This window comes from Tympanuchus pallidicinctus, unplaced genomic scaffold (assembly GCF_026119805.1).
Source record: "Tympanuchus pallidicinctus isolate F22 unplaced genomic scaffold, pur_lepc_1.0 scaffold23, whole genome shotgun sequence".
NCBI lineage: Eukaryota > Metazoa > Chordata > Aves > Galliformes > Phasianidae > Tympanuchus > Tympanuchus pallidicinctus.
This window is the reverse complement of record NW_026294740.1, coordinates 148,823-174,995: the sequence shown is the minus strand read 5'-3', so window position 1 is coordinate 174,995 and position 26,173 is coordinate 148,823. Positions and strand designations below refer to the sequence as shown.

Genomic DNA, 26,173 nt, shown 5'->3' with positions numbered 1-26,173 from the left:
TTTGCTACTTAGCTGAATTTTGGGAAGCTAAGAGTTGTAGCCAGTGCTCCTGTGTTACTGCTGAGTTAGCTTTTTGTTGCATCTGCTCTTTTTCAGTTTGCGATAACTTATTTCTGACATATTTGGTAGAAATATTCTTAGCTCATATGTGTCCAGAAATCAAATGTATTGCCCTCAAAATCTAAGAGACACTGCATTAGAACAGCTAAGGCCAAAAGCTCATCCACTTCAGTATCCTCTTGGACAATAGAAGCAGATGGTCAAAAAAGTTAGCTCAAACTTGGCACAGCAGTTTGCAGACACTCTCCCAGTATTAGTTTTCTGTGTCACAGCAAACAGCAGCACCCTAGTTTCAGGTACTGTTTTAACATAAGCATCCAGTAGGTAGCTGAGATCATGATTATAGAGCTGTGCCTATGAAAAGAGGTTTCTTGTAAGTAGCTGTTGGGAAGTAAGCTCAGCTGCCAAGATATTTGGGCTACATTGTGTGGTTCTTTGTCACGGTATCTTCACCCAGCATGCTCTCGGGTATGACTCGGGTATGCTCTCGGGTGGAAAGAAAAACATCACTCAGTTAACCCAGGAGGTTGTGTGGACTTCCATTTATGATCAGAGTGCGTATCAGAAAGTTTGCTCAAGGGCAAAATTGTGGCAGGACAGACAAGATTATTAGACTGCATATATTCAGAGAAAGCACTTTTCTTTAGACTTCAGTAGGGGTATTGAAAAAGGTGAATCAGAAGACAGTAGAAAGATTGAAAAGGGTGAATCAGAATAAACAGACTTGAGAATAAAGAATGGTAAAGAAAAAAAAAAAAAAGCTGTGTCTGCAGTTTGCCAGATGAAGCACATTGCTTCTCACCAGATTGCTTTCCTGTAGCTCCCTCTTGTGACCTGCCAAACTAAGCCTATATCTATAACACTGAAATGAAAAATTCAGGCAGTGCTTTGAGAGCATCTTAAGTTACTCTCAGGTGTGATGTGGGAGAACTGCAAGGTGATAACAGATCATCCAAATTTAGTTTTTGGCACTCTAACTTGAGAAAGAACAACATGACCTATTTTGTAACAAGCAGAACAGTTGAGGCAGAACAAGTTTTCCTTATGTATTTAGGCAACTTCAGCAAATGAGAAGACAACTTGCATAGGTATTGGATTACTTGTTCAGACAATTTGCTGATTTACCTGTATAACTTAAGTAATTACACTGATAAATCAGGTCTTAAAACCTTGAAGAAATTTAAGGTGATTTAAGTAATCAGTTGTAAACAGGTCTCAGGTTATTGATTTCTATGTTATGAACTATTGTTGTCTCTGACCTGAATTAGTTTTTCTAAAGCAAGTCTAAAATTTCCTGTTGTTAAAGTTGCTGATAAATGTATATTGAAACTAGAAAGTAGTTGAAAATAAATTCTATAATGTAATTGAAATTCTTCAATTTGTACTGAAAAAAGCATATGTAAGAGGTATCTGCTTAAGAGATTTGGAAGAAGTTTCAGCTCCTCTTTGTTCCAGAAAGAGTGAAAAAGTTATAGGGAACATTACAATCTGATGATGCCTTTTGGTACAGTGAGGCAGATAGACAGTGACCTGAAAGTCCAGATGATTTTGCAGTTTCATCAGTGAAAAATTCTGTATGGTGGTAGGACCCTTCCCTGAACACCATATGATGTCCTAGGAACTTGAATGCCAGTTAGAGCCCAGTTTTACGTAAAATCCCTGACTTCTTACTGACACATGCATGAAAAAGTCATTGAGGGCTGAAAGCAGGTGGAAGCTATTTTCATGTAAACAATATGACCTTTAATTACTCCAAGGCCCGGAAAGCCTTGACAGAGAGACAGAAGGATCTGGAAATGAAAACACAGCAGCTGGAGGTGAAGCTCAGCAACAAGACAGAAGAGGAAATTAAAAAGGCAAGGCGGAAGTCTACTCAGGCAGGTGAGTACCTGCAGTTGTAAGCCAGTGGGAGGTAAGTGCAGCACTGGGGAACCAGCTAGGAGATCGTGGTGTGGATAACTGGGATCTAACTGCTCATCCGTCCATCCACGTGTTTCATGTTTTTAAGACTGCAGCAGTGAAATCTAGAAATGAATCATAAAATCATTTGAATCAGAAGGGACCATTAAAGGTCATCTAGTCCATCTCTCCCACAATGAACCTTAGAAGCAGGGAATTCTTTTCAAAGGAAAAAACAGTCAGGTTTTTCTAATATGACATCAGGAAATGATTGATGATTTTGATAACTGAACTAAAAGGAGAGTGTTTTGTAGAACTGTACTTGTGTTTTGTAAAGTTGTGCTGAGGTAAGTGTTTGTTAAACTTTATAAGTGGGAGTTAAAGAAATTTGTCATAGCCTGAAGTGTCTTTGAAATGGAATTAGTGTCCAGTTTCAGTGTAGTTAGCCTGCTTATGTGCTTTAGTTTCAGACAGAAACGCTTGAGTTGTGCCTTCATGTTGGTGGTGCTGAGATAATGAGATGCCTGTCTCCCATCTGACCCCTCCGTTTTTAAGTTTCTTAGGGTTTTCAAAATAGGTTTGTGACTTATTCAGGTTGTACTTAGTTCAGCTGAAAAATCTGCCAGCACAAGACCTATTGCCACTCATGTAGCAGGCTGGTGCTTGCCTAGAAGGCAGCAGATCTATGGTTTAGGCTCTCTCAAATCAGAGGTCTAAACACACAGCTCTCCAACCACAAAGAAGTGTAAGCAAATTATGGGGTGCTCTGGGGTAAGATTACTCTGCATCGCTCCTGTTGAAGCTGGGTTACTGTGCAACCAGGAAGGCAAGTTTTATGGGTCCAGAGGAAGAACAAGAAAGAAGGAGCCTGATTCCACCTATCAGCTAGGGCATCCAGATGGCAGCAAGGAGTCCGGGGCTTTCCTTGGTGTGATTATGGATCTGCAAATTCACACTTTTTCAGGTATGCTCAAATATTATACCAAAGATCTGTTAGCCCCGGAGATCTCAGAGGGGCTCACTGCAGGCTTCCTCTCTACACATCACTTATAAGTGATGAAGGTAGCATGACCCACCCCACAGTACAACTTTTTTCTCAATTTCTGGCTAAAACAGTGCTGTTTACAGCTCAAACTAAGTGCAGTCTTAGCTTTTATTCTTTTTCTAAGGGTCATGAGTACTTACAAGATTAAGGCCCATAGAACTGATTCTATTTACAGAGTTGCTTGGGGTACAGTGTTCGAATTTTCGGCTTTTCTGAAGTTCCTGTCAAAGGTAGTTACAGATCTTTGCTCAGCTGGGGAAGTTTCTTCCTTAAATTGTAGTTCCTTCCTTGGTTACTCACTGAATCAGTTACCCACAATGGTGTGGGTGCTTGCTATGCTGCCTACCTCTTTGAAAGTAAACTTTTTTTTTTCTTCTGTTAATTAAGCAATTAAAATGATTTCTGTTCAACACATGCTGAGGATATAGTAGTGCGTGTTACATTGTAGTGAAGACAACACTTACTTGATTATATTTGTGCATGCTTTTTACAGAGACTCAAATCACTTTCATGGGATCCATTAGAAACTGTCTTTCTTGAGACCTGTAAAGCTGACCTATGCAGTACTGTTAGTAACATTACTACAAATGCATTTTAACTGTGGTTTCCATAGTTCATCACTTCACAGTCTGTCCTGTGGTAGAGTGGTCCTTCACAGTACTAAAACTCTGAGCTTTCTCAGCCTGTGTGGGTCTTGATGACACTAGTAAGAGTCATTTGCAGTTCGTGTATACAGAGAACCATTTGAGGAGGAACAAATGCTTCATTGGTGATAGGAGACTGTTTGGTCAATGTTGTTAGTTTGTCCACCTGAAAATTCACAACTTCTGTTTGCTTTGATCATCGGAAATTGTTTGTATAGTTATTTACTAATTGTTTACTGAACAAACAAGGGATAGCTGAAGGTCAGATAGGAGTAACCAGTAGTTTGGCTTGAGTCCCCCCATCACTGTACCAGACTTTATGCCACTGTTGCAGTGCATGGAAGTGGGAGGACTTGCCTCGTCCCACACATATGGCTACGCAGCAGCCCAGCTGAGGTGCGTGTGATGCATGCAGTGTTACTGATCTGGCTTTGAACTTAGGCAAGCTGCAAGTGGATGTATGACTTGAGATTTTCAGATGCTCCTTAAAACTACACCCTTTCTACAATGCCATGTTACTAACAAGTAATGTTGCTTTCACGTCATGTGCTTTGTGACTTTCATGTTCCTGGCTGTGTAGTCTCTCAGCTTTACTGAGGTAGGTGAAGAATATCCAGTTTGATACCTAGGGAGTCTCCTGGAGCACACACAGTGTTCCTGAAAGCTTAGCCTTTAAGTCCTGAAATCTCAGTGCATTTTTTGATTTTTTGTTTTTTAATAGACTTTGGTTGTCTCCCTAAATATTGAGTCTGTGCAAGATTTTTAGATGGATTTACTTATTTGACACTTGCTTGATCTATATTATCCCATTCACAGTTCTTTATTCTGCCCTGTTTTGTGTATAAAAATATTTTTGCACCTAAAAGAACAGTAAGAATTTGAATTCCAGACTAAGTCATTAAACCATTTGTGAAGACATAACTAAGAAAGAGAATTTACTAGCCAGAAAGCAGTAGTATCTGAAAGTGACAGATTTCCTACCTGCATTACCCTCTATATCAGAACAGAGTGCTGCAACGGAGGAAAAATTGCACTAATTGCGCCTTATTGTGGTACTGCCCTGGACAAGAAAGGAAGCATGGACTGGAATTATGCATCTTCAGGAAAACAAGTTATAGACTGCGCAAGACTATGCAGTCTTAGCTACTATTCTGCTATAGGATAACTAGGGTTACTGTCCCATAGTTCCATGACTCATTAGTATTAATTTCCAATTTTAATTATTTTGTTTTTTCTGGTACAGTTTTCTGTCTATGACCAGCTTTAATTTAACTGTAGTAACTTTCATAGTTCAGTTTATTTTGTAAAATATTACTTAGTGTTCATATTTTCCTTTTAAAATTTTCTAATTCCATTTCACTTTAATTCCTCACCTCCAACACCTGATCTTATACTAAACATAATTGCATGCACTGCATTGAAGTTGTTTTTATTGTGCCAAATGAGTATTGTGCAGCAACTGTATTCAGCTCTGCCAGGACTAAACCCAAAACTTTGGGATGCATATTTGAAACAACTTCATTCTAAGCTTCATAATATTGGCCAGAAAGAATTAATGTGCTGCTGTCCTGAACTTTTCAGGAGATGACCTGATGCGTTGTGTGGATCTTTACAATCAAGCCCAGTCCAAGTGGTTTGAGGAAATGGTGACCACCACTCTGGTATGTAGTAACTCTGTGTAGCGTCTTAAGTTTATAACATTACCAGGTTGTAGTAGCTTGAACTTGTTGCAGGAAAAAGCACTGGGAGAATTAGATAATTAATCTCCACTGGTATATTGCATTCTTAGTTCTGAAAAAAACTCACATCATTTGGAGAATGCAGAAATAATTTCTTTGCAGAAGGCTCAAAACCAGTTCAGAACTTCTTAGAGGCCAGAATGCTGGAATTTTCCCCAAGAAGGATGAAGTAATAACCAAGGAGCAAAGAAATGAAAATGAAAAGACACACAACACATACACTAAATACACTAAGCATTAATGAATTTTTGTTTCCCATGAGTATTGCCAGCTTAGAAGAGACAGAATTTAATTTCTTATTGCTCTACTTCTCTGAAGATCAGCACAGCTCACAGTGTTCACCCAAAGGGCATTTACCTTTAGGGTTAGTCATCAAAATGGTAAAATGCTCTTCTGGCTTTTACTTTCAGTGCTCCTTGAAATGCATATACTTCAGCACAAGGGCTCCTCTCTCTCATGTCATTCCTTAGAATTCCCTAGACAATAGCCAATTATTTTCAAAATTGGGAAATAAAAGCATCTTTTGTTAATATTTTTCTCACTGGACAAAAACAAAGCATCAAACGCCTCATAATAAAGAAGCAACCCTCCTATTTCAACCCTCCTGCCTGGGCAGGGTTGCTAGCCAGAAGATCAGACTGCCCAGGATCCTGTCCAACCCAGTCTGAATTCCTCCAGAGATGGAGCACCCACAACCCCTCTGGGCAGCCTGTGCTTATGCCTTGCCACCCTCTGATAAAAAAAGTCCTCCTAACATCTAACCTAAATCTCCCCACTTTCAGTTTAAAACCATTGCCCCTTGTTCTGTCACTATCAGATAGTCTAAAAAGTTGGTCACCTTCTGCTTGTAAGCTCCCTTCAAGTACTGGAAGGCCACAATGAGGTCTCCCTAGAGCCTTCTCTTCTCCAAGCTGAACAAGCCCAGTTCCCTCAACCTTTCCTCACACAGAGCTGCTCCAGCCCTCTGCTCATCTCAGTGCCTCCTCTGGACCCGCTGCCAGAGCTCCACGTCCTTCTTGTGCTGGGGGCCCCAGGCCTGGACGCAGTGCTACAGATGGGGCCTCACAAGGACAAAGTAGAGGTGGAGAATCATCTCCCTCTACCTACTGGCTACTTCTCTTTTTATGGTTCCTGGAGAATCTAAAGGTTTGTTCCTTAGCTTTAGAGGGAAGTCGTGGCCTGGAGGCTGCTCAGCAGCTTGGTTGGTGGGGACATGCAAGCTAAGGATCATGTAAAAATATGTCTTGATATACATCCTTATAAAACCCGGTAGCAGAATCATAATCCAGGAGACATGCTGCCCTTCCACAGACTTAATTGAGCCTCCTAGAGGGGAGGGAGGCAGAAAAATTCAGAAGGAAATTTAGAAACTACTTTCCTTTAGAAACTACCTTCCTTTATAACTGAAATGTTGCTGGGCTCCTCTCACTGCCAGCTGAGCTCAGTGGAGACTTGTCCCAGCCTATCATCTGTAACAAATAAAACTGTTCTTTTAGGGGTCTGGTTAGACTAAAAATAGTCAGGCCCTCTGAGTCATACATCCCAACACAGTCACCTGCTTCTCCATCTATTCACTGTAACTTCTGGTGCTAGCAACATAGCATGCAAAGCTTTTTGCCAGAAACAGATTTCCTCATGTATCCCTAAAGATAATGTCTCCTATCTCTCCCTGAGTGGTCTCAGTTTTGGAAAGAATTCAGCCTTTTTTTCTGTCCTTTGGATTGGGATGAAGTGAATTCTTTTGCTTGCTCTCTCTGCTTCTTTGCAATTTAGAGCAATTTAGAGCAATGTGCAAGCACAGAGTTCAACTCCAAAGCATGACCATGGGGTTGTATTGCACTGACAGGCAAACTTTTGTATATCGTCCTTTCTTTGGGCCTTTAAGCTCGGCTTCCAAAACAAGTGTACTTAATTTCTTCCTCTTTAGGAGCTTGAGAGACTAGAAGTTGAAAGGGTGGAGATGATTCGGCAACATCTCTGCCAGTATACACAGCTGCGGCATGAGACAGACATGTTCAACCAAAGTGTAAGTCTGCTCCTTGTTTGTCTTTGGTCTTTGCTGCCGCTGAGTTGAATGGTCCCCATTGTGGTCTGACTAACTTCCTATCAAAAGGAGATGTGAAAACTACGTGTTGTCAGCTGTTAGCTTTCAGCCTGCAGCCTCATCCTCCAAGACTCTCTGATCCACTTAAATTTCATACCACTGGATCCCAGCTTTTTGTTGGGGTTTTGAATTCGTTTGACCAGCGTGAGCTGTTAACAGCTCTCCTAGCGCCTCAAAGTCATTTATTCTTGCAAAGAAAGACAGAAAATACACAATTTCACTGTTGCAGAAGTGAGCATATATATTTTTTCATTTAAAAAGTTCAAAAAATTGTCTAGTTTTCAAATATTAAAAGGCAGGTGGATTATGCTGACCTGTAATGCACGGTTTTGTTTGATGCAAGATACAGTTTGCAGAGTAGGAGTCTGAAGATGGACTGGCCAGTGCCTGCTGTAGGAAGCTTGTCTTTGCTTGGCAAGGCAAGCCTGGTTCCCACCCTGGCTGTTGTTCACCTGCTCAAGTACATGTAGTTCTTGGTTATCTGCAGATGTCACATAGGCATGCTCATAGCTGTTCTACAGTTGAGAGCAGTGACCGTCTCTGCTTGAAATGCGCCCTTGACTTTTTAATTCTTGTTTTGTTCATTTCAGACAGTAGAGCTTGTGGATCAGCTGCTTCGGAAAGTGGATCCTGCCAAAGACAGGGAACTGTGGGTAAAAGAACACAAAACTGGAGATATTCGACCTGTGGACATGGAAATATAGACTGTTCTTACAGTTGTGATGAGCCCACTGAATTAACCAGGCTAATGTTTTTTTTCTTGGGGTCAGAAGAGTATAGGGCAAAGGTTGTTCCTCTGTCAGACACCTTGTAATTTATGCCTGTACAGGCTGTCTGTTAAATTTAGTCATAAAATTTGTCCTTGTTGTGCTAAGCCTTAAGCACCAAACATTCCAGGGTGAAGAAAATAGATTTGTGCTTCCCACCAGAAGTTCCCAGTTGCACTCATCTTCCAGAAGAAATCTACTTTCTGGTACAGAGAGAGCTCTGTTCTTCTGTGACTTTTGTGCTACATCCCTTGCATGACTATCGTATATATTATGTTAGAACAACCACTCAGTGCGCTTCTGGCCGGCCAGCAAGTAGGTAACCAAACAGTGCAGGAGTCAAGGAAGTGCTGATCGAGAATCCCAGGCCTGTCACCGACTGCTTTCATAACCACAGACAAGTCAATGAACATTTCTGGCTCCCCCTTCAGTTAAACGTACATATCTTGCATCGCTGTTGTATGAGTACATTGATTTCATACAACATAGTTTCCCACAATGGCCCTTTGGAAACACCTACGGAGAAGACCCCTGTTCTCCCTGTTTTTACTCCCTCTCAGGGATATATAAACCCAGTATCATCATTTTTGTGCTAGGCCAATCTATAAAGTGTTACCATCCCTGTTGTTTAACAGGAAAGATTTGGTTGTGCTGTACCTACCTCATTAGCTGTTGGAGTGCCCTCAGTGACAGAAGAAGGTTGCATAGCAAGAAATAAATGAGATGTTCTAAAACTTTCTGCTTATGCAGGATGTTTTCTCATAAAGACAGCCCTCTAACATTTTGTTTGGGATCTAGATTTAAATTGCTCTTTGTTGGTTTCTGCAGGTGAATATCAGAGCCCTTAGCTATATTTATTCACCAAATTTGCGTAGATGAATTGTGACTTTTATCTTTTAGAGCCTGATTTTCAAAGGTGCCGTGTACTTGTGATTCTAGACTGCATCAGATGTAGATGTAGGTGCTCAGCATTTCTGAATCAGATTTTTAACGGTTTCTCCTATAGTGTGAACTGCCAGAAATTCAGAGCAGCTCCTGGTACAGAGTGTTGTGTAGTTTGGAGACTGGTTTTCAAAAGGTATTTTCTTCTCCCAGTGTTATTTCAGATTTTTGCTCTTAATCTGTTTTCCAGCTTCTCTTTCTCAAGATTCTTACTTCAAGTCCAGAAGAAAGAGAGAGGTTCTACATTTTCCCTCTTGGAGATCTTCTGAGGCAGCCTGGGTATGGTCTTGGACCATCACCCTTGGTGACTCGGCTTCAACAGCGGGTTTTGACCAAATGATCTTTAGAGGTCCTTTCCAAACACATCCATTCTGTGAGTCTGTGAAACCTTCATTCTCACCACTGTGGCCTTTCCTCATTGTCTGCTGTGGTGTTAGCTGCTGTTTTCCAGTGTTATTCCTTTAGATCCACATTTTTGTTCCACTTTTATCTTGTTAGCATGTCTTTTTCCCTGGTATGGAGCTTCTGTCTCTCATCTGTATGCCCTTCTAGGCTTCTCTTCACCAATCTCAAGTTACTGTGCTGTGAGAAGATCTCTGAGAATTAATCTTTACAAATACAAGCTGAGACATAGAGAAGTCTTATCTGAAATATGTTTTTAATATTGATTATTTTTCTGGCTCGTCATTTCAAACTTGCATTTTCCTGTTGTTCCTTTTCTTTCCCCACCATTTCTTTACTAGTATAGATTCATAGAAAAAAGGTTGGTCACCTTTTATTCACCTGAGTTATTCCCATCTTGCAAATGCCTCTTCAGCTCCTTTCTCCGCTATGTCACTAGCTTTATAAACCTTTGCACATCAGCAGGTGCAGTGTTGTGACTGTTGTATGCTAGGATCATTGTTCCTGGTGTTACTGATTGTTAGAGCTGACACCTCTTATACTGCACTTTTGTTACACGCTTCAGAATTTGCAGCTGTAATTTTATTCTTGGTATTGGAAGCACCCAGCTTGTTGATATTTGAAACATGGTTTTAGTGTCGCTCAGTCCCAGAGCTACGTAAGACTACACACTTTTCCCTCGCCTCCTGTTCCACTTGAATGAGGAGGTTTTCTGCTAACTTGTCTTTTTCAGTCTTCGTATTCCTTTGCGGTCTGTCTTCGGTATGATTCTTACTGGCATACTGATGTGTACTGCTGTCTCTTCCATGCACTTCAGGGGGCAGGTATTTTTGGTTTGTTTTTTTGTTTTCTTTAAACCACAAATGCAAGGTGAGCTTTCCAAACTTCAATACTAAAATTATATACTTAAGAGCTGTATCTAAGGTTGACCCCTGTATTCTAACCCATATTGCAAATTTGAGCAATCTTGATGACCCATCACCACATTCGTGGTTTGATTACAAAAACAAGCTAGTCGTGCACTTTATATGGTATTCTCCTTACTAAATATATGAAATACTCTGTTAGCAATTTATTTTTTCCTCACTTTTTTTTTTCACAGATATTTATTATTTTATTTGTTTGTGGCTGGAAATGCTGTCCATTAGCACAAGTTTCTCTCAGGACTGCAATTTATTTTGGTTCCTCTTCTGAGGCGTTCTTAAGCTGCTCTCAGTTCTCACTTGAATTTTCTGATGACTTGGGGTTTATTGGTTTTCTTTGGTTTTAATTATATTATTTCTAGACAGTGATCCTACTTCTACTTTTTGATCCTCTTGAAATGTTGCAGGGAAGCATAAGCTGCACAGAATGATAATTCTTTTGGTGGAGGCTGTATTTTTTTTTTCTTCCAAAACATAAGGAGAGCACCTTCACCTAGCTGCTGCTTGCCTTTATTTTGCCCAAATTCTCACTTGGATCTACTCTGCAATGAGTGAAATGCTTCCTTTACAATAAGACTTAATAATAATTTTCTAGCTGGTAAAATCATTAGGAGTGTTTTGCTATTGCTTGTAAATAGTTTCCATCTTATTTCCTGGGAATGATACACCTTCGTGGTATCACACTGCAGAAAGTGGGATCTGTGATTCTTTGCCCATTGCATTCTCTGACTGATGGATCTTGGCATAACAAATAAGGGAGTGCTGGAGACCTGGTGTTTCTGAACGGACTTCATCTTTTAAACTGCTAGTGGTGTTTTTGTTCCTAACAGGTGAAATTTCAGCATTTCTTTATTCATCTTCCAATAAATTGAAAAAGCAGTTGTTCCCAGTCTTTACTTCTCCGGACCAAGATCAAGCTTGATGTTAGGCTGCAGCATGCATGTGAAAGCATGAGGATGTTTCAGTGTGACTGATTAATAGGAACAGCAGAATAAGTCTCTTGCCTCCATAGGTCCTGAGCCCACGTGTGATCTTGTTCTTTTTCTGGCTGGCTAGTACACATCATGCAAGTTTTTACTATTACACTGCAAATAATACACTTTTTTGTGGTTTGGTGTGGCTGTCTTGCATCTTCACATGGCTCCCTGGTCACAGAGCAGAAAATGGGCTGTTGATCAGCATTGATTGTTTTCACCTAAAGAAGTGCAGTACAGTTTGTGGGAATTTGCCTCTGACTCCCATCTTGTAGGCCTCCTTGCCCTGGTGTTTTTTGAAGCTGCCTGAGCTTCAGAGCCCTGCCCCTTCAGTGCAGCTCCTCTACCCAAGTAGTGTAGTGATATTCTGGTCTCATGCTGCCAAGCCTCTGGTTTCCCAGTGATTGATCTCTGCTTCAGCCAGAGCTTTTGAGCTCTTGTCTGAGGTTGAGGGCTCCAAATGTTTGAATCCTTTGAATGTTCTCAGTCAAAACAAAGTTTTATGCAACTGTAACCTCAGCTTCCTAACAGAATGCTGGTATTTTATTCATTGTTCCAGCCTGCCTGTAAATTCTCTTTTCTGGCTCAAGGCACTGTTAACTCAATAGGAAGTCCTTTTTGAAAGTCTTTCCTGGAAATATTCTTTTAGGTCTTTTTTTCCTAACAGTATTAGTTCTGGATCCAATGCTGCTGGCTAATTTCTGTTTGAATTAATGAACTGAAAGGGATGACTTATTTGCCATGTGAGCCAAGTTCACTCTTCTGTGTCACTGCCAGGATTCCAGTCGCTTTCATAAATCAAGATCCAAAAAAGCCTAATTCTCAGATTTCCAACCTACTGCAGATTCTCAATTGTCCATAACCCACGTATACTAGTTGCTTTTGTATGTTGAGCCTGGTGGCTCTCATCCAACTTAGGATGTTCCATGATTCTGTGGACTTCTGTTGAAAGAATGCAGTTGTTCTCTGTTAGGAAATCTATTATTTGATACTGAGATCTTTAGAGATGGTTTTAATTTATTTTTTTAGATGTTGAAAGATGGTAACAACATTGAAAGACATTGGAATCCTGCTTGTGTTCTCAGAATACTTTTTCTCCTCTGCAGCCCTGCCTGAGCTGCTGTGCAGTAGCTGTGTTCCCTCCATGTTGAACAGCTACAGTACATATTGAAGTTATTTTTCCTTTCATGTGTAACAGATAGCATACAAACTTGTTCCCTGCTTTTGTTTGCACTTCATGCATCCTGAGTTTTGTGTTGCAGAGTTAACTGTTGTTAATTGCAACCCCGTGCTGTAGTGACAGCAAGTATAGCTATCTTGGAGTGGTGAGTTGCATGCAGATTACCTTCTTTTTTTCTTTTTTTTTTTTTCTTACAGAAGGTTTCTATAAAGCATTCGCGGGAAGCATTTACATGCTGGTAAAAGTCCTAACTGTCCACACCTTCTCAGAATGTCTTTATGCTTGTATCTTTTTTACATCATCCTTCAAATACTTGCTGGAAATGATCTTCCATAGTCTTCATGTAGAAATGTGCCCTCTTCCTTTGGCCTTCTGTTTGGAAGTGCTCAGCACTCAGAAATTTCTAAGAGGTGAAGAGAGTGTGCATGGGTGATAACTGAGACCTTGAAAATCAGGCTACTGATTAGAAATGCACAAACTTTTTTTTTTCTTAGTCTTTCAGTACATATATAGGGAAATACTGAGAAATGAGATTATCCAGTACTTAATGAATATAGCTGTTGTATGCTGTTCTCAGCAGAGTGACACAACAGCTCTGGAGCACAGGCTGACAGCTCTCCTTTTGCAGTCCCAATGATCCAAATCCCAAATTAAGTGAAAAAGAGGCTCTGACCTTCTGTTTCTTTAGTCACACAGACAGAAAAAGAGCATTGCTTACCCAGGTGGATCCTTCACAATGACGCACCTTAAAAATCCCAACCAGCACCTTTAAGGCACCCCTGGAGTGAGTAGATGTGACTTGGTGTGATCAGTTGTTTGCTTTATTCTGAAAAGAAAAAAAACACACAGCTATTTGCTATTTTGTAATAGCCAGCATACTATTTTGCACTATTTAGTACAGCCTGCTGGGTATGTTTTTAGAGATGAGGTTCAGACTTCGTTGTCCTGGAAGAGCAGTGTGTTGTTCGCACATCACTGAGCTTTCTGGAACATCTGTAGGCTTTTTGCTCACTAGCATGTATTGATATAGGAGAATGAAGTCCCAGAGCTGGTGGTTACCAAAGTGTTGCTGTGAATAATTCGTGCTATCTGAGCATTCCTCCTGAACTCATACAGTGATCAGGAGGAGCTGTCTGGTGTCCTTCAGTGCGTGGTGAAGGCATCTGACAGTTCACAGAGGAGCCTGCTGGTCTTTGCTTAACAGGATGGGCAACAGTCACAGACACATTGCATTGTACATGGAAGCTAGTAAAATATTTAGCCACCTCAGTGAAATTTGAGCTTCTCAACAGTAGGCACTCATCTCCCTCAGAGATCTGAGATCTCCCTCCTGGTTGCAGTAACAGACTCCTCTCTGAATTTTGTTTAGTGTCCTGAAGTCAATGATGTTCCCTCATGTTTGTTTCTTGTTAAAGGGCTCTCTGGCCAGCACCTGGTTGTGGCTGCAGGAATCCGGTAGGTGGCAACACCACACTGATGACTGAAGAATGTTTTTTGGATTTGGCAGTAGTGTTTTGTTGTGTGCCACTGCACTGAACTGGCTGTAAACCGGACTGCATCAAGCCTGGTGTGTCCGTGTTCTCCAGGAGTTTGGAATGTGCAGTCTTTCTGTTGCACAGTGGCAGTGTCGTCTTTCACATCAGCAAGTCCTTGTCTTTTCCTGAGAAGAACTGCTGTTTTTAAATAATATCCATCACTTTATCTAATGGTAGATGTTACTCACATAAGAGTGCATCAGTCAGTTCGTACTTCTTCATTGTTACTGTACCCACCAGCTCTATTACTGACATACAGCACTTTCCAAGGTGCTCACAGAACATCTCTTTTGCTTTAATGTGCTGCCTGAACTTCACGCTTTTGGATATTTTCTGAGTTTAGGGTGTGCTTGTTTTTTGTTGGCTTATTTTGGCTTCTGTTTGGATTGTTCCTCCAAGCCTCTGGGCTTGGAAGTGTAGTGACTCTTTTTTTTTGTTGGCCACATCTTCTTTTTTGGAGATCTTTTCTGAAAGGACCAACCCATAGCACAATTTGACTTAAATTTCTAATCCCATATTCCTGAGAGTAGAAACCTTTTGTGCCTAATGAAACATCTGATTCTAACAATTGTACATGGATAAAATCTTACAGAGACCAATATGAATTATGTCTTATAATAACAGCATAATAATTACAGAAAAAAAATATATAAATTTGAAACATTCAAATGTAATTCCCTTGACTTACATGAAGTTGAATTGTCCCTGGTGTATCGTACGAGACAAACTCAGTGGACGTTCAGAACAAAAGCTTTTCAGCTGCTGTACTCAGGCTCAGGAGTGCACAACACCTTCATTTTGAATATATGCAGTCTTTCAAGGCTACTGATTTCACAAATAACTGAGCAACGGCTTCTATCACAACCCTACCAAAATTCATCCAGTAGTTTCCCTTGAAGTGCCTATTTAAACTGTACCTGCTACAACCATATAACATACACAGATTCACCCTATGAATTTCCAGAACTCAGGAGCAGCCAGTGCGCACTGAGCTGTGCAGGATTTCCAGCCCTCCTTCTTTGTTCTGCACTATGCACTCTTCTTAGGGCATCAGCATACCCACAGACCTGCCTTTATCTCACTAATCATTTGCAGTCCAACATAGGTGTCATAAATTCTCAGTGCTGAAAATGGAGTAGGAAATGTTAAGCCATATTAAACTTAGAATAACTGCTTTGGAGGACAGTTACTAACTTTATTTACTGATACATCCTTCAGCACGGGGTCTCAGTAGAATAAGAATACTGCATAAAAATAGTTGAGTAAGGTGGCATTTCGGATTTAACTAGTGCTGTTTTGTAAAAACAAACCGTAACTCTTCTTTAAAGCAGCTACTTAAAACAATTTTGTCTGGTACTGGAAGTCCATAAAGCTGAATGATTTCAGGGATCTCCTATCTGCCTGACATGAAAATTTTAGTCATTTGAATTTGGGAATGCTCAATGTGAAATCCCATGTTCCTTTGGATATTTTTTGATGTGCTGATAGAGATTTTCAAAATAGCATAAGGAATTTTGATATCCATTTGCCACTCTGTTACTGCTCTATGGCAGGAACACGCTTTACAGACAGCAACTGATTATCCATTGTGGAAAAAAGCAGGTAGTAATATTGGGCAAATCTTTTCTTCTAAATTTCCTTCTGGCAGCACAAGATAAGGAAAATTCTACCCAACAGTTTTGCAGACATTCCAGCAGCAGGGATTCAGAGGTAGGCCACATCACTGCTCTTACAGTTAAACAATTTTCTACTAAAATAGGGTTGCCTATTTGGTCCTTTTTGTGTAATTTACTAAATACTTTCTAAACTTTTTGAAAAGTTGTCTTTTGACAGTACTAATGAGTTCTTTTTAAAGATGCTTAACCAATATTTTATAATTTTCCATAAATTCTGGCTGATAAGGCCCCTTAAATTAGATTATGTATCATGCAGCCTCTGTCTAAGTAATCAGTAAATCTTGGGTTGTTGTGCAAATTATAGGATCGGTTTCGTTCCATAAAGGTGCATGAAGAAATCGCCAAACTGAAGGGGTTCAATGTAGGAAAGATTTAAGGGGCCGATCTTCAGCTTGGGTGAACTGGCAGAGTTTGGTGGAAGATACTTGATGTCAGTTATGGATCTTGTCCTTCGATGTTGAAGGCATTTCCTCTACATATTTTCTGTCTTACTGTAAAACTACTTCATATGGTTAAACTGTATTTTGCTATGTTGTTCTGCAGGTTTATATGCACCACAGTGCTCATCTCATCTCCTGTAAAATAAACTGTACAGAGACGTATTGAGCATGGAATTGTCTTTACTAGAGTGTTTCTTCTATCAAAGTCACACACCTTTTGAATGCAGTGATATCAAAGCACACTTGGGGTGCCATACGCACATTTACTGCTTTGCTAATGCTAGTATGGTGAAGCTTGAATTCATACATCAGTAGGGCATAGTCTGTTTGTTTGTATCCTTTTCAGACCTTTGCATGATATTCAGATGAGTACAGTTGCTGACATTTCATTTTTATTATGAAACCAGTTTTAAAATCACTGGCAGTTAAGTAGGTTTGATTCTTAAATAGGCAAACTAACTTTGATCACTATGAAAAAATACGCATGGCTTACGTGCTCTGTAAGTCTTGTACACCCAGTCCTTTATCTGCAGGTTCCACGTGTGCCTTGAAGCTTAGTTGAAGAGAAGACAGTTGTCAAATGCTAATAAATTCTTATGTCTCTGATGTGTAATACTGATGGAGACCACAGCACAGAACAAGGTGTCAGCAGCCCTGCAGAGCAGGAGCATACTTTCCCAGCAACACAGCAGCCTTGGAAGTAAAGGCATTACCTACACATCTCTTACTCCTCAGTGGAGTTTTCTCCTAAGAACTCTTCCAGTGTTGAACTTATCTAAAAACTTACTTTCCTCACCCTCCTGCAAAGTGCTGCCCTGCAGCTATATGATGTGTTTGTAAAAGGAACGCAGGAAGTGCTAGTGAAGGAAATTTCTTAAAAATGGATGTGGTAAGTAGTTGTAGTTGCAGAATTCTCTGCACTCAGAAAAGGAAGAGACAGGTATGACTCTGAGGAAGTTCCACATGAAGCTTGGTTTTCACAGCAGTATGTACTTAGCAATTCTCTTCATGGTGTGATGGATTTCATTTCACCTTATCAACAAAGAGTATTTTCTAGTGTGGAGGAATATGATAGAGCTTTGAACCCAGAGGTGAGGAAACAATGTATTTGCTGTGCTGGTGTGGCACCTTTAGAGGTGCTGCAGGACCAGGATCAGCCATCAGGCATAGGTGGTGACACTTAGATGTGAAGCACAGAATTTTTTACACGTTTTGCACAAGAACACCAGTGCTGGTATTTTGCAATCAAGGTAGTAATTTTAAAACACCAGTCTGGATTTCACACTCAGCCTCTGACCCTCCCATTCCTCAGAGGCAGAAAGAAAGCTGGAGGGACATTGATGAAGGGATTTATTTCAGAACGCTTTTGGAACTAATGCATACTTTATACCTCAAACTGTTATCTAATGCTTCAGTAGTTCCTGTTAATTGTAAAGTTCGGTCTACATTTTTGCTGTTATGAGCAATATGATCTTGAACTCACCAGGTGAGTACTTAAAATTTGTAAATATTTATATGTATATCAGAGCTGCACAAACTCCAGATTTTTGAGCCAGGTCTTGCTCTGGGTGCTGCTCTTCACCTTCGTTCTGCTTGTGCGTGGTTCCTGTGCCCTTTGGTCTCGGTCTTACTGAAGGCAGAATTTCAGAGCAGTTTAATTGTGAGTAAACTTGAGAACAGCACGCTTTCTGTGCTGCTGTGTCTGGGCATGTGCCCAGGTGGGATGTGCCCAGCCCCTTCAGGAGCATCTTTGAACTACTGGCCCCATTGAAGAAAAGAGGCCCAACACAGTTCTGAGAATTGTTGTGAACACAGAGGAAACTGTTGCTGGATGTTCATTTTTAAATTATTGGAGGCGGTGTGCCCAGCATAGATTTCCTACAGATAGTTCCCTGCAAGCAGCTTGCTACCCAAAGGGAGCCCTGGGATTACCTGGGGGGTCCTTTGGCTCTCCCTCACAATTCAGGACCATTTCTGCCTCTGAAATTGCACGTTTTGTTTTTTGAAATGTCTTTCTGTCCCTTACACTGGATGTCAGTGTGTCTCTTTGCCTTACTGTGTTTCAGACTGAGGAAGCTGCAGCTGTGCTGAGATCACCAGCTCTGTTCTCAGGACTGGTGATGGGGCATGTGCAGACACAGGGCTGGAAGCACAAGAAGCCACATGTGTCAGCTGCCTGATGGTTAATATTTGGCGTTGTTCTCTTATTGACTCACCTCGCTCTCTGCCAGAATTTATAGTCTTGCTGTGTATCCTGACTTGGAATGGAAAAAGGAAAGAGGAGATGTTTCTAACAGCATCCTTTTCTTTACGACCTTGACGTGTGGTATGGTCAGCAGAGGGCAGCAGCACACTGTCAGCACTGCATATTGTATTTCCAGTGCTGCGGCTCAGCCTTTATCTCCAAATCCTCTTTTTTTTTTTTTCATGCAGAGGTACATCAGTTAAAGTCTCCCAGGGTAGAGCAATGGTGGATCAACACAAGTATTCTCTGAAAGGGTAGGCCATAGCTTGCAGCTCGGGAGAAGGGATAATCAATTTTTGTACCACAGAGAGCTACAGTCTTGGAAATGCCAGCACACCCAACACCTTTGCCTGCTGGGTGGAGGACAAAAGCCATTCAACGTGGTTGGGATAGAAGGGGTCTCAAAGCCCCCAGACTGCCCCTGCCACGGACTGGTTGCCCCTCCAGCTCAAGCTGCCCAGGGCCCATGCATGGCCTTGGGCACCACCAGGGATGGGGTACCCACAGCTCTTTGGGCCGCGGTGCCAGGGCCTCACTGCCCTCTGAGTAAAGATTTTCCTCTACACATCCAACCTGAATTTCCCCTCTTCTAGTTTAAAACTTGTCCTATCATTGTCAGACTGCATAAAAAATCAGTCTCCCAGGATTCACCTGTTTTCATCCACCTGTTGGTCACTGGATAAGCACAAGACAACTCTGTTCTGCACAGCTTACAATGGACAGAAACAAATCAGGTTGCAGACAGGCAGAGATGCCCACTGTAATTTGCAATGCTTGTGGAGGAATTCATAGAAGATCACAGAGCAGGAGCAGTCATAACTAATGCTGGAAGTCAAATGAAGTACAGAAAACTTCTTCTGTAGGCAAAATAGGCTGAAGGTGTTTGTGAGGCTTTACTGACATAAGGCCCTTCATAAGGCCCTTAAAAGCAAAACGTGCAAAAATTAACACAGCTCTAGTATTCTTTACAGTTTTGCTATACAGGTGCCAACTACCATTGCTCTCGCATGGTTTCCTTAAATACTATTGCAAGTTCTGAAGTAAAGGTCAAGACTCAATGGCCCAGAGAGGGCTGTTTGTAGACCTTACACTGAATCTGACCACACACGAATGAAATTTTGGGAGTCAGGTTCTTCTATCTGGAGTCAAACCATAAACATAGTAATGTCACATTTCTTACTCAAAGAATCTTTCTTGTCTAAATTACTGTCTCAGCCCTTATACAAATAAAAGAAAAATTGCAAGCATGCACTTGTGAAGTATTTATTATAGAGACAAACAGTTCCGATTCGCTGGTTACACTGCATGCTCTGTTTATGTTCTTTTTTTCCCTTCGGGTCCCTGAAAGTAGATGAGAACTTCTAGCTCCAATTTAATTTGACTTCCTGTTTTATAAAGCTGACAAGCAGACACTCAGTCTCTCGCAGCTACAGCATAAATTATAGTCATCATATTTACAGACATATGATTTTTTGTAGACTTAGCAAATGCTTTAAGACTGCGTCATTTGCTTCTGCTCGCTGGAAGAGAGAAGAATGCTCTTTTTGAATCAGCTGCTTAAATATATTTAAGCTAACCTCTGCAGTGTGGCTGCAGTCATCCTCTGCTCACAAGTTCAGGCTTCAGGAACACTTTTTACTGCCCCTTCACTTCCTAGCAAGCAAACATACATAAAGGGGGAAATATTGCTGGATTATAAAGTATTTAAGGTGAAAGTAAATAAAATAAAAATTTGTACCAGGCCAAAACTATACAGCCCAGTATCTTGGCTTGGACAGTGACCAGAAAGTACTGGTTTCTCAGGGAAGGATGAAACCTTTATATTGAAATGCATTTTGATTCTTCCAAATGTTTTCTCCCGTGAGTTCATTTCTGAATTCATATATATTTCCCATGGCATTTTGAAGAAAACAGCTGCAAAGCACAGTGGTGTTGCCTGCAACTCTCCAAGTTAGTTTGTTGTCATAATGCTGGTATGGAGAAGACTGCTATTTGCCTTTTGTGGTCCCACGATCTGGCAGCTCACTGCCATATTTCTCCTTGCCTGCCCAGTCATTTGCTTTTCAAAGCATTTTTCATCCAGTGGCATCTTCCCATCCAGCCTTCTCTTCCTTGAATTCCAATTATTCCCCAAATTACTTCAGCTGCCACCTCTCCCTCTCCAGTCCTTCACCCTTACCCTCTGAACACTGCTTTGTTATCACACATCTGCTGTTCTTGAAGAATTCAATCACATTAATTGCCTCCACAAATTCACTCTCTTCATTTCCAGCACTTCAATCTTATCTGCTGCTTTTCTTGCTCTCACTGTAGCCCTGCCAGGTCTGTATCCCCACCCGCGCCTCATGCAAAGCTGCAGGAGCAGCCTCAGTATGCACTCCTGGATGCCCTGACTGCAGGGATTTCTACATTTAATATATCCCAAAGTCCCCTTTAGCGCATTCCAGAAGAGTAACAAGGGATTAAAAAGCCAAGAGCACTTCAGGGCTGCAGGGAGAACTTCTCAGCTGCTTCGGGCAGATGAGTGGTGCTGCAAGGCAGCAACAAAAGCTGCTGGGGTGGGAGCCCTCTAAATCTTCCCCCTGGCAAGATCCATGCAGGTTTTGCTGGAGTGGTGTGCGATGCAGAGGAGCTGCCTGCCGATGTGATAATTCAGGATAGGTCAGCTGTTGAGAACCCTCCGGGGTAGTTCTGTAGGTGCGGAGCCCTAGGAAACACAGCAGCTCTGTGACCCTGCTGGTGCAGGTGATGGGAGGTTGGGTAGGAGTGGAAGATAGCGTTCTATAAACTTCATATATGGAGGCTGACATCTGGCACGTGACTTTTTGGGTTGTAGAAGAGTGGGAGGTAGAAAGCAACATCTTCTGCTGTGCAAATCTCAAAGCAATTACAGTGCAATTTATTGTATTGATCAAGAAGAAAATCAAGGCAGTTACTCTTTGTGACCTCATCTATAGTGAAGCTTTGAATGACACTCAAATGTGTGAAAATGAGGGAAAACTTTTTAGGCTGCAAGTGAGAATGCAATCCCAAAGCGCTATACAGGCAGACCTAAGAACCAGCCCTGAGGCACAGAGGAGAGGGAGGAGCAACTGGATGTGAGAAGTGAAAGGGAAGAAAGAAGCCAGAATTGCTCTTGCATCCTATTTCATCTCTGCCACTGATACGGTCCATGGTGCCTGTGGTTAGGGCCTGATGAAGTTGGACTGCAGAATCCCTGCAAGTCATCTCTCATCTTCAGCATTAATAAGGTTCTCCAGGCAGGGAAATAATCTTGCTGTGAGGAACAGAACATTGTAAAATCAAACATGAGTTTAAAAGTGTTGTTGTGTAGACAGAAATCTCAGAGAGACTCAGCTATGCAAGAGGAAGAGGGCACTCCTGGAGGGATGGTGAGAAGCCCAAGACCGTTGCTGTTGTCTGCAGATTCTGCTGGGCATAAAATCAGTGCTGCCTCCAGAGAAGGTAAAGAAAACTGAATGGGGTAAAAGAGAATTTTAGAATCGCAGAATGCCTTGGGTTGAGGGGACCACAAGGATATCAAGTTCCATCCCCCCTGCTGCAGGGGAGGCCACCAACCTCCAGATGTGGTACCAGACCAGGGCCCCATCCAACCTGGCCTTGAACACTTTCAGGGGCAGAGCATTCACAGTCTTTCTGGGCAGCCTGTTCCAGCACCTCAACACTCTACCTGTGAAGAACTTCCCATTGACATCCAACCTAAACCTTCCCTTCTTGAGCTTAATACCATTTCCCCTTGTCCTATCACTGCCTACCCTTGTAAAAAAGTTGATTCCCCTCCTGTTACAATGCCCTTTTAAATGCTGAAAGGAATTTATTTGTGATGGGAGAAAATGACCATTGAATGTGATGCACATGATACAAGAAGAAGCTGAGTTGACAGACATGGCCTGATGGTGTGGCAGCTCCCACTTAATTTCCTGAAGATAATTGCAATGACATGGCTTACAACAGTTGCATCTCGCAGTTGTTCTGTGTGACTTCGGGACTGACTATGAATGTACTCCAAACCAACTTGCTCAGCACAGCATAGGATTTGTGAAGACTTGAAATGGAAACAAAAACACTCTATAGTAAAAAGGTATTTTACTGAGATACAATAAATTTCTTAAGCAGTTTACATTTTTTATCACCTCCATAAGATGCATTCTAAACTGCTGAAGGCTTTTTAATAGCATAAACAAAATCTCTGGAAGAAGTCAATCTTTAAATTTAAGAGACATCAGCAGATATGTAGTGCTGGGTGCCTGTAAACCATTGCATTAAAATGATATAAGCAAAACAGACATTCTAGAAAAAAAGCCTTTAAAAAATGAGAATATATTTTCATATTGATCAAATATTTACTTTTTAATAATATGTTATCTACATATACTAAATAAACTAAATTTTTAACTTTGATAAAACTATAAAAGAAATACTTTTTTGAAAACTACCAGAAATTTGATGGTTCAAATGTGTTCTTGATCTGGCACTCATCAATGAACTTATCTGACCTCTGCACAAAAGCAGTATGTCACAGCAGGTGACATTGGTAAGTTTTATAACCTACACAAAATGAATCTGCTCAAACAACAGATTGAAGATACAGGCAACTTCTCTCCAAAAAGTGCCATCACCTTTAGGTGTCAGCAGAGGTCTGGGGACAGAGCAGCACTGTGGGGAGAAGCAAGGGCAGGGAAGGCCATCTGCAGTGTTGGCACCCGGTAGGGAGAAGGAAAGATGGAAGAGCAGAGCCCAGGGGCAGATCTGAACTTTGCTTAGGGGACATCTGCTGTGTTTTATTACATCTGCAAACATTCAGAGTGTTTGCCAGCAAAGTACAGCAGATAATCATAACAAATGCTATGTTTCTGTAACTTGCTGCTGGCTCAGTGTATGTGCCTGAAGCATAGATTTATATTATAGATAAATATTATTTGCTAATCTTTATTTTGCCTTTTTCTTTCTCCTTTCAGTATGCCAGATGGCTTGTGTTGGCAAGTTTGCAGGCTGGCTCATCAGATAGATATTAACAAACTTGAATTCCTCAGGTCCCCAGGTGAGCTGTGTATGACTGTGAAAATTTCAACATTACTCTTTTTAAATGCTAGTGGATAAATTTCAGAATTATCTTTCCATGCAGACACAATCACATATACACTATCCATGCTGGGTACCTCAGGGAAGGTGGAAGCAGCATTTCCCACTGATCTTTTTTGTTATTTAGGTCAGTCATAATGCATGTCTTCAGAACAGGTAGGGTAATGTAACGTGCAGATGAATCAGAATGTTTGTGGTTTGTGCCAAAAAATAGTGAAAACTAAAATGAACACTTCTGTCAAAATTTTTCATTTGGTCATTTAAAAAAGAACAAGTACTTTTTGATCTGTCACTTCATATAGGCATTTCCAGCACTAAGCCACAAGGGAAGAAGCTTAAGCATCCAAGCCAAAATTTGCTTCATCCCAAGCCTTTTTGTATATTGTGTTGCTTAAATAAAATGCATTTGGGTTAACCTGAAGCTAGATGTTTTTTTGTTTTGTTTTGGTTTGGGTTTTTTTGTTTGTTTTTTGAGTTGAAGGATTATTTCAATCTGCAGAGAAAAATTTCCAAATCATGCAGCTATAAAAGAGAAAACCAAACAACAAACAACTTTGTTGTGTGAATAGGACATGTATGGATGAAGCTGATGGGGGAGAAATTGACCAGTCTGTTGATTTCCAGCATACATCCTGCTCCCCTGTGTACATCCCTTTCAGCATGTTATTATCTCTGTTGGCCAACCCAAAGGATTTTTTGATACACCTGTTCCTCCCCAGCCACATGTTAGGAACAGTCAAATTTTTCACAGGTAGTTGAGGTGGGACAGCTGAGGCTGGTAGGAAGTAGGACTGCTTTCTCTCTGTATTGCACATCACAGAGATCTGTGCAGCCTGGAGATGAAAGAAGAAGATCATCTTTTGAAGTACTGTGGCTGTTGGAAGGTGCTGTCCTGGTGGACTTCTTTCTAGATCTCACTTTCTTCAAAGACCACCTCCTCAGTTGTCTCTCCAGTGGTCACTTCTCCTTCGCTGCTGTCTGACACACTTGCCCGCAGACGAGGTGGAAGTGCACAGCCTTGCTCTGTGCATGGAACTGCCCTCTGCTTTGTCAGCAACTGCTGGAGCTTCATGCCCCAGGGCTCACTCACCAGGCACAAGTGGTTGCTGCTGAGGTGCTCTTTTTTCTCTTTCTGTGAACATCTCCTGAGGTATTTGATGTTTTGCCCAAGAAAGCAGAGTTTGCGACCAAAGGGTTCTGCCAGCAGGAAGCGGGACCACTGCTTGTGGAGTTCTGCTTTTACCTGAGGGGAGGAGAAAACAGGTGATGTCTTACGCCAGCCCAGCAGTGCACTCATCCAAACACTGGCAATTAAAGAAGAGGGACTGCAGAAGTGCTGAGTGTCTTGTGCCTTTGGAGTCACCTTGCAGCTGTGATGGTCCTTGTAGTGCAGAAATGGGCTTGTTTGCTAAGGGAGCCTTCACGCTCCCACCCTCTTCACTCAAACTCAGGAAAGTTTTTCCAGTGCCTGAATCCCTCTCTGTAATTTGATGTATTATGACCCTGATCTGTATGAGGGGAGAGCTCAAGTCCCTTCCATGTTTACAGCCTGATGAAGTGAAGGAAAACCCCAAGGGCTGTGGAAATGATGACTGTGTGGCTTTTCCACAGTGTTGTGCTCAGAGATCAGGTTTGTTTTGCTGATTTTTTTTTTTAATTTGGCAGCCTGCCTTAAGTCCCCAACACTCAATGTCCTGTTTTTCCCTGCCCCGACCCCAGCTCTGCTCTGCAGATGGAAATCAGACCTCAGAGCCCACGCAGAAGAGCAGCCCCCGCTTCAACTGTCAAAACGTTTGGCCTGAGAGCTCAGCTCAGCTGGGATCTAAAAGCCCCCAAAAGCAACTTTTAACTGCTGATGAGTGTTGCTAGTAGTTCTGTGCCCCTCATAAATGTTGGACAAGTTCTCCTGTGCTGTAGATGAGCACCAGGTCTTTGACAGTAATTTGGAAGTTGATCTAGGTTTCTTGGTTAAATATTAGGATTGCATGCCCTACATTTTCTATACAGCTTATATCATTTTTTTTTTTTTTTTTTTTGCCTTTAAAAAGGTGTTCAGAATCATGTACAAGTGTCAGTATACCACAGTATACACAATACAAGTGCAGTGTATACCACATCAGCTGCTCCCAGGCTGACTATAAGGGAGGTATAAACAGAAAGCTTAAATTTAGAAAATATTTAAAATTGTGACATGAATTCCTAAGCCTACACAAGCCTCATTTCCAGAGGCAGCCTGTAATGATCTGGTGTGGCCATGCCAAGACTGCGTGCAGCTGTGGCAGCGATGAAGGCCTCCAGTATCGGGCTGCAGAGCAGAACGCGGAGATTAAGTGGTTATACTCCTTTACTCAGTGTCAACACTGTATCTGATATTGGGGCCCTCGATGTAACAAATATGGTGATAAGCTTGGACTTTTCAGTAGGGAACAGTGTTGGAGCATTTGCACTTTGAGGAGAGGCTGCATGAGTAGTGCTTGTTCATTCTGCAGAGGAGA

General features: G+C 41.5%; 2 protein-coding genes across 7 annotated transcripts in view; one reads left to right on the top strand and one right to left on the bottom strand.

The window, feature by feature from the left end:
- GAS7 (growth arrest specific 7) overlaps positions 1-10,439 on the top strand; it is a 98,239-nt gene extending 87,800 nt beyond the window's left edge. For 4 of the 5 annotated variants that reach the window (XM_052688176.1, XM_052688175.1, XM_052688178.1 and 1 more), the window contains 4 exons: positions 1,818-1,941; positions 5,230-5,309; positions 7,315-7,413; positions 8,082-10,439. In XM_052688176.1, the coding sequence (XP_052544136.1) occupies positions 1,818-1,941; positions 5,230-5,309; positions 7,315-7,413; positions 8,082-8,195 (417 nt within the window). In that variant the 3' untranslated portion in view covers positions 8,196-10,439. Of the gene's footprint in view, positions 1-1,817; positions 1,942-2,781; positions 4,771-5,229; positions 5,310-7,314; positions 7,414-8,081 lie in introns of those variants that run through there. The other variant, XM_052688179.1, reaches the window with a different exon arrangement.
- Positions 10,440-23,299: 12,860 nt separating this feature from the next.
- Positions 23,300-26,173, bottom strand: part of GLP2R (glucagon like peptide 2 receptor) — a 32,153-nt gene continuing 29,279 nt past the window's right edge. For both annotated transcript variants that reach the window (XM_052688171.1, XM_052688173.1), the window contains one exon: positions 23,300-24,921. In XM_052688171.1, coding sequence (XP_052544131.1) covers positions 24,586-24,921 — 336 coding nt within the window. In that variant the 3' untranslated portion in view covers positions 23,300-24,585. The remainder of the gene's footprint in view (positions 24,922-26,173) is intronic.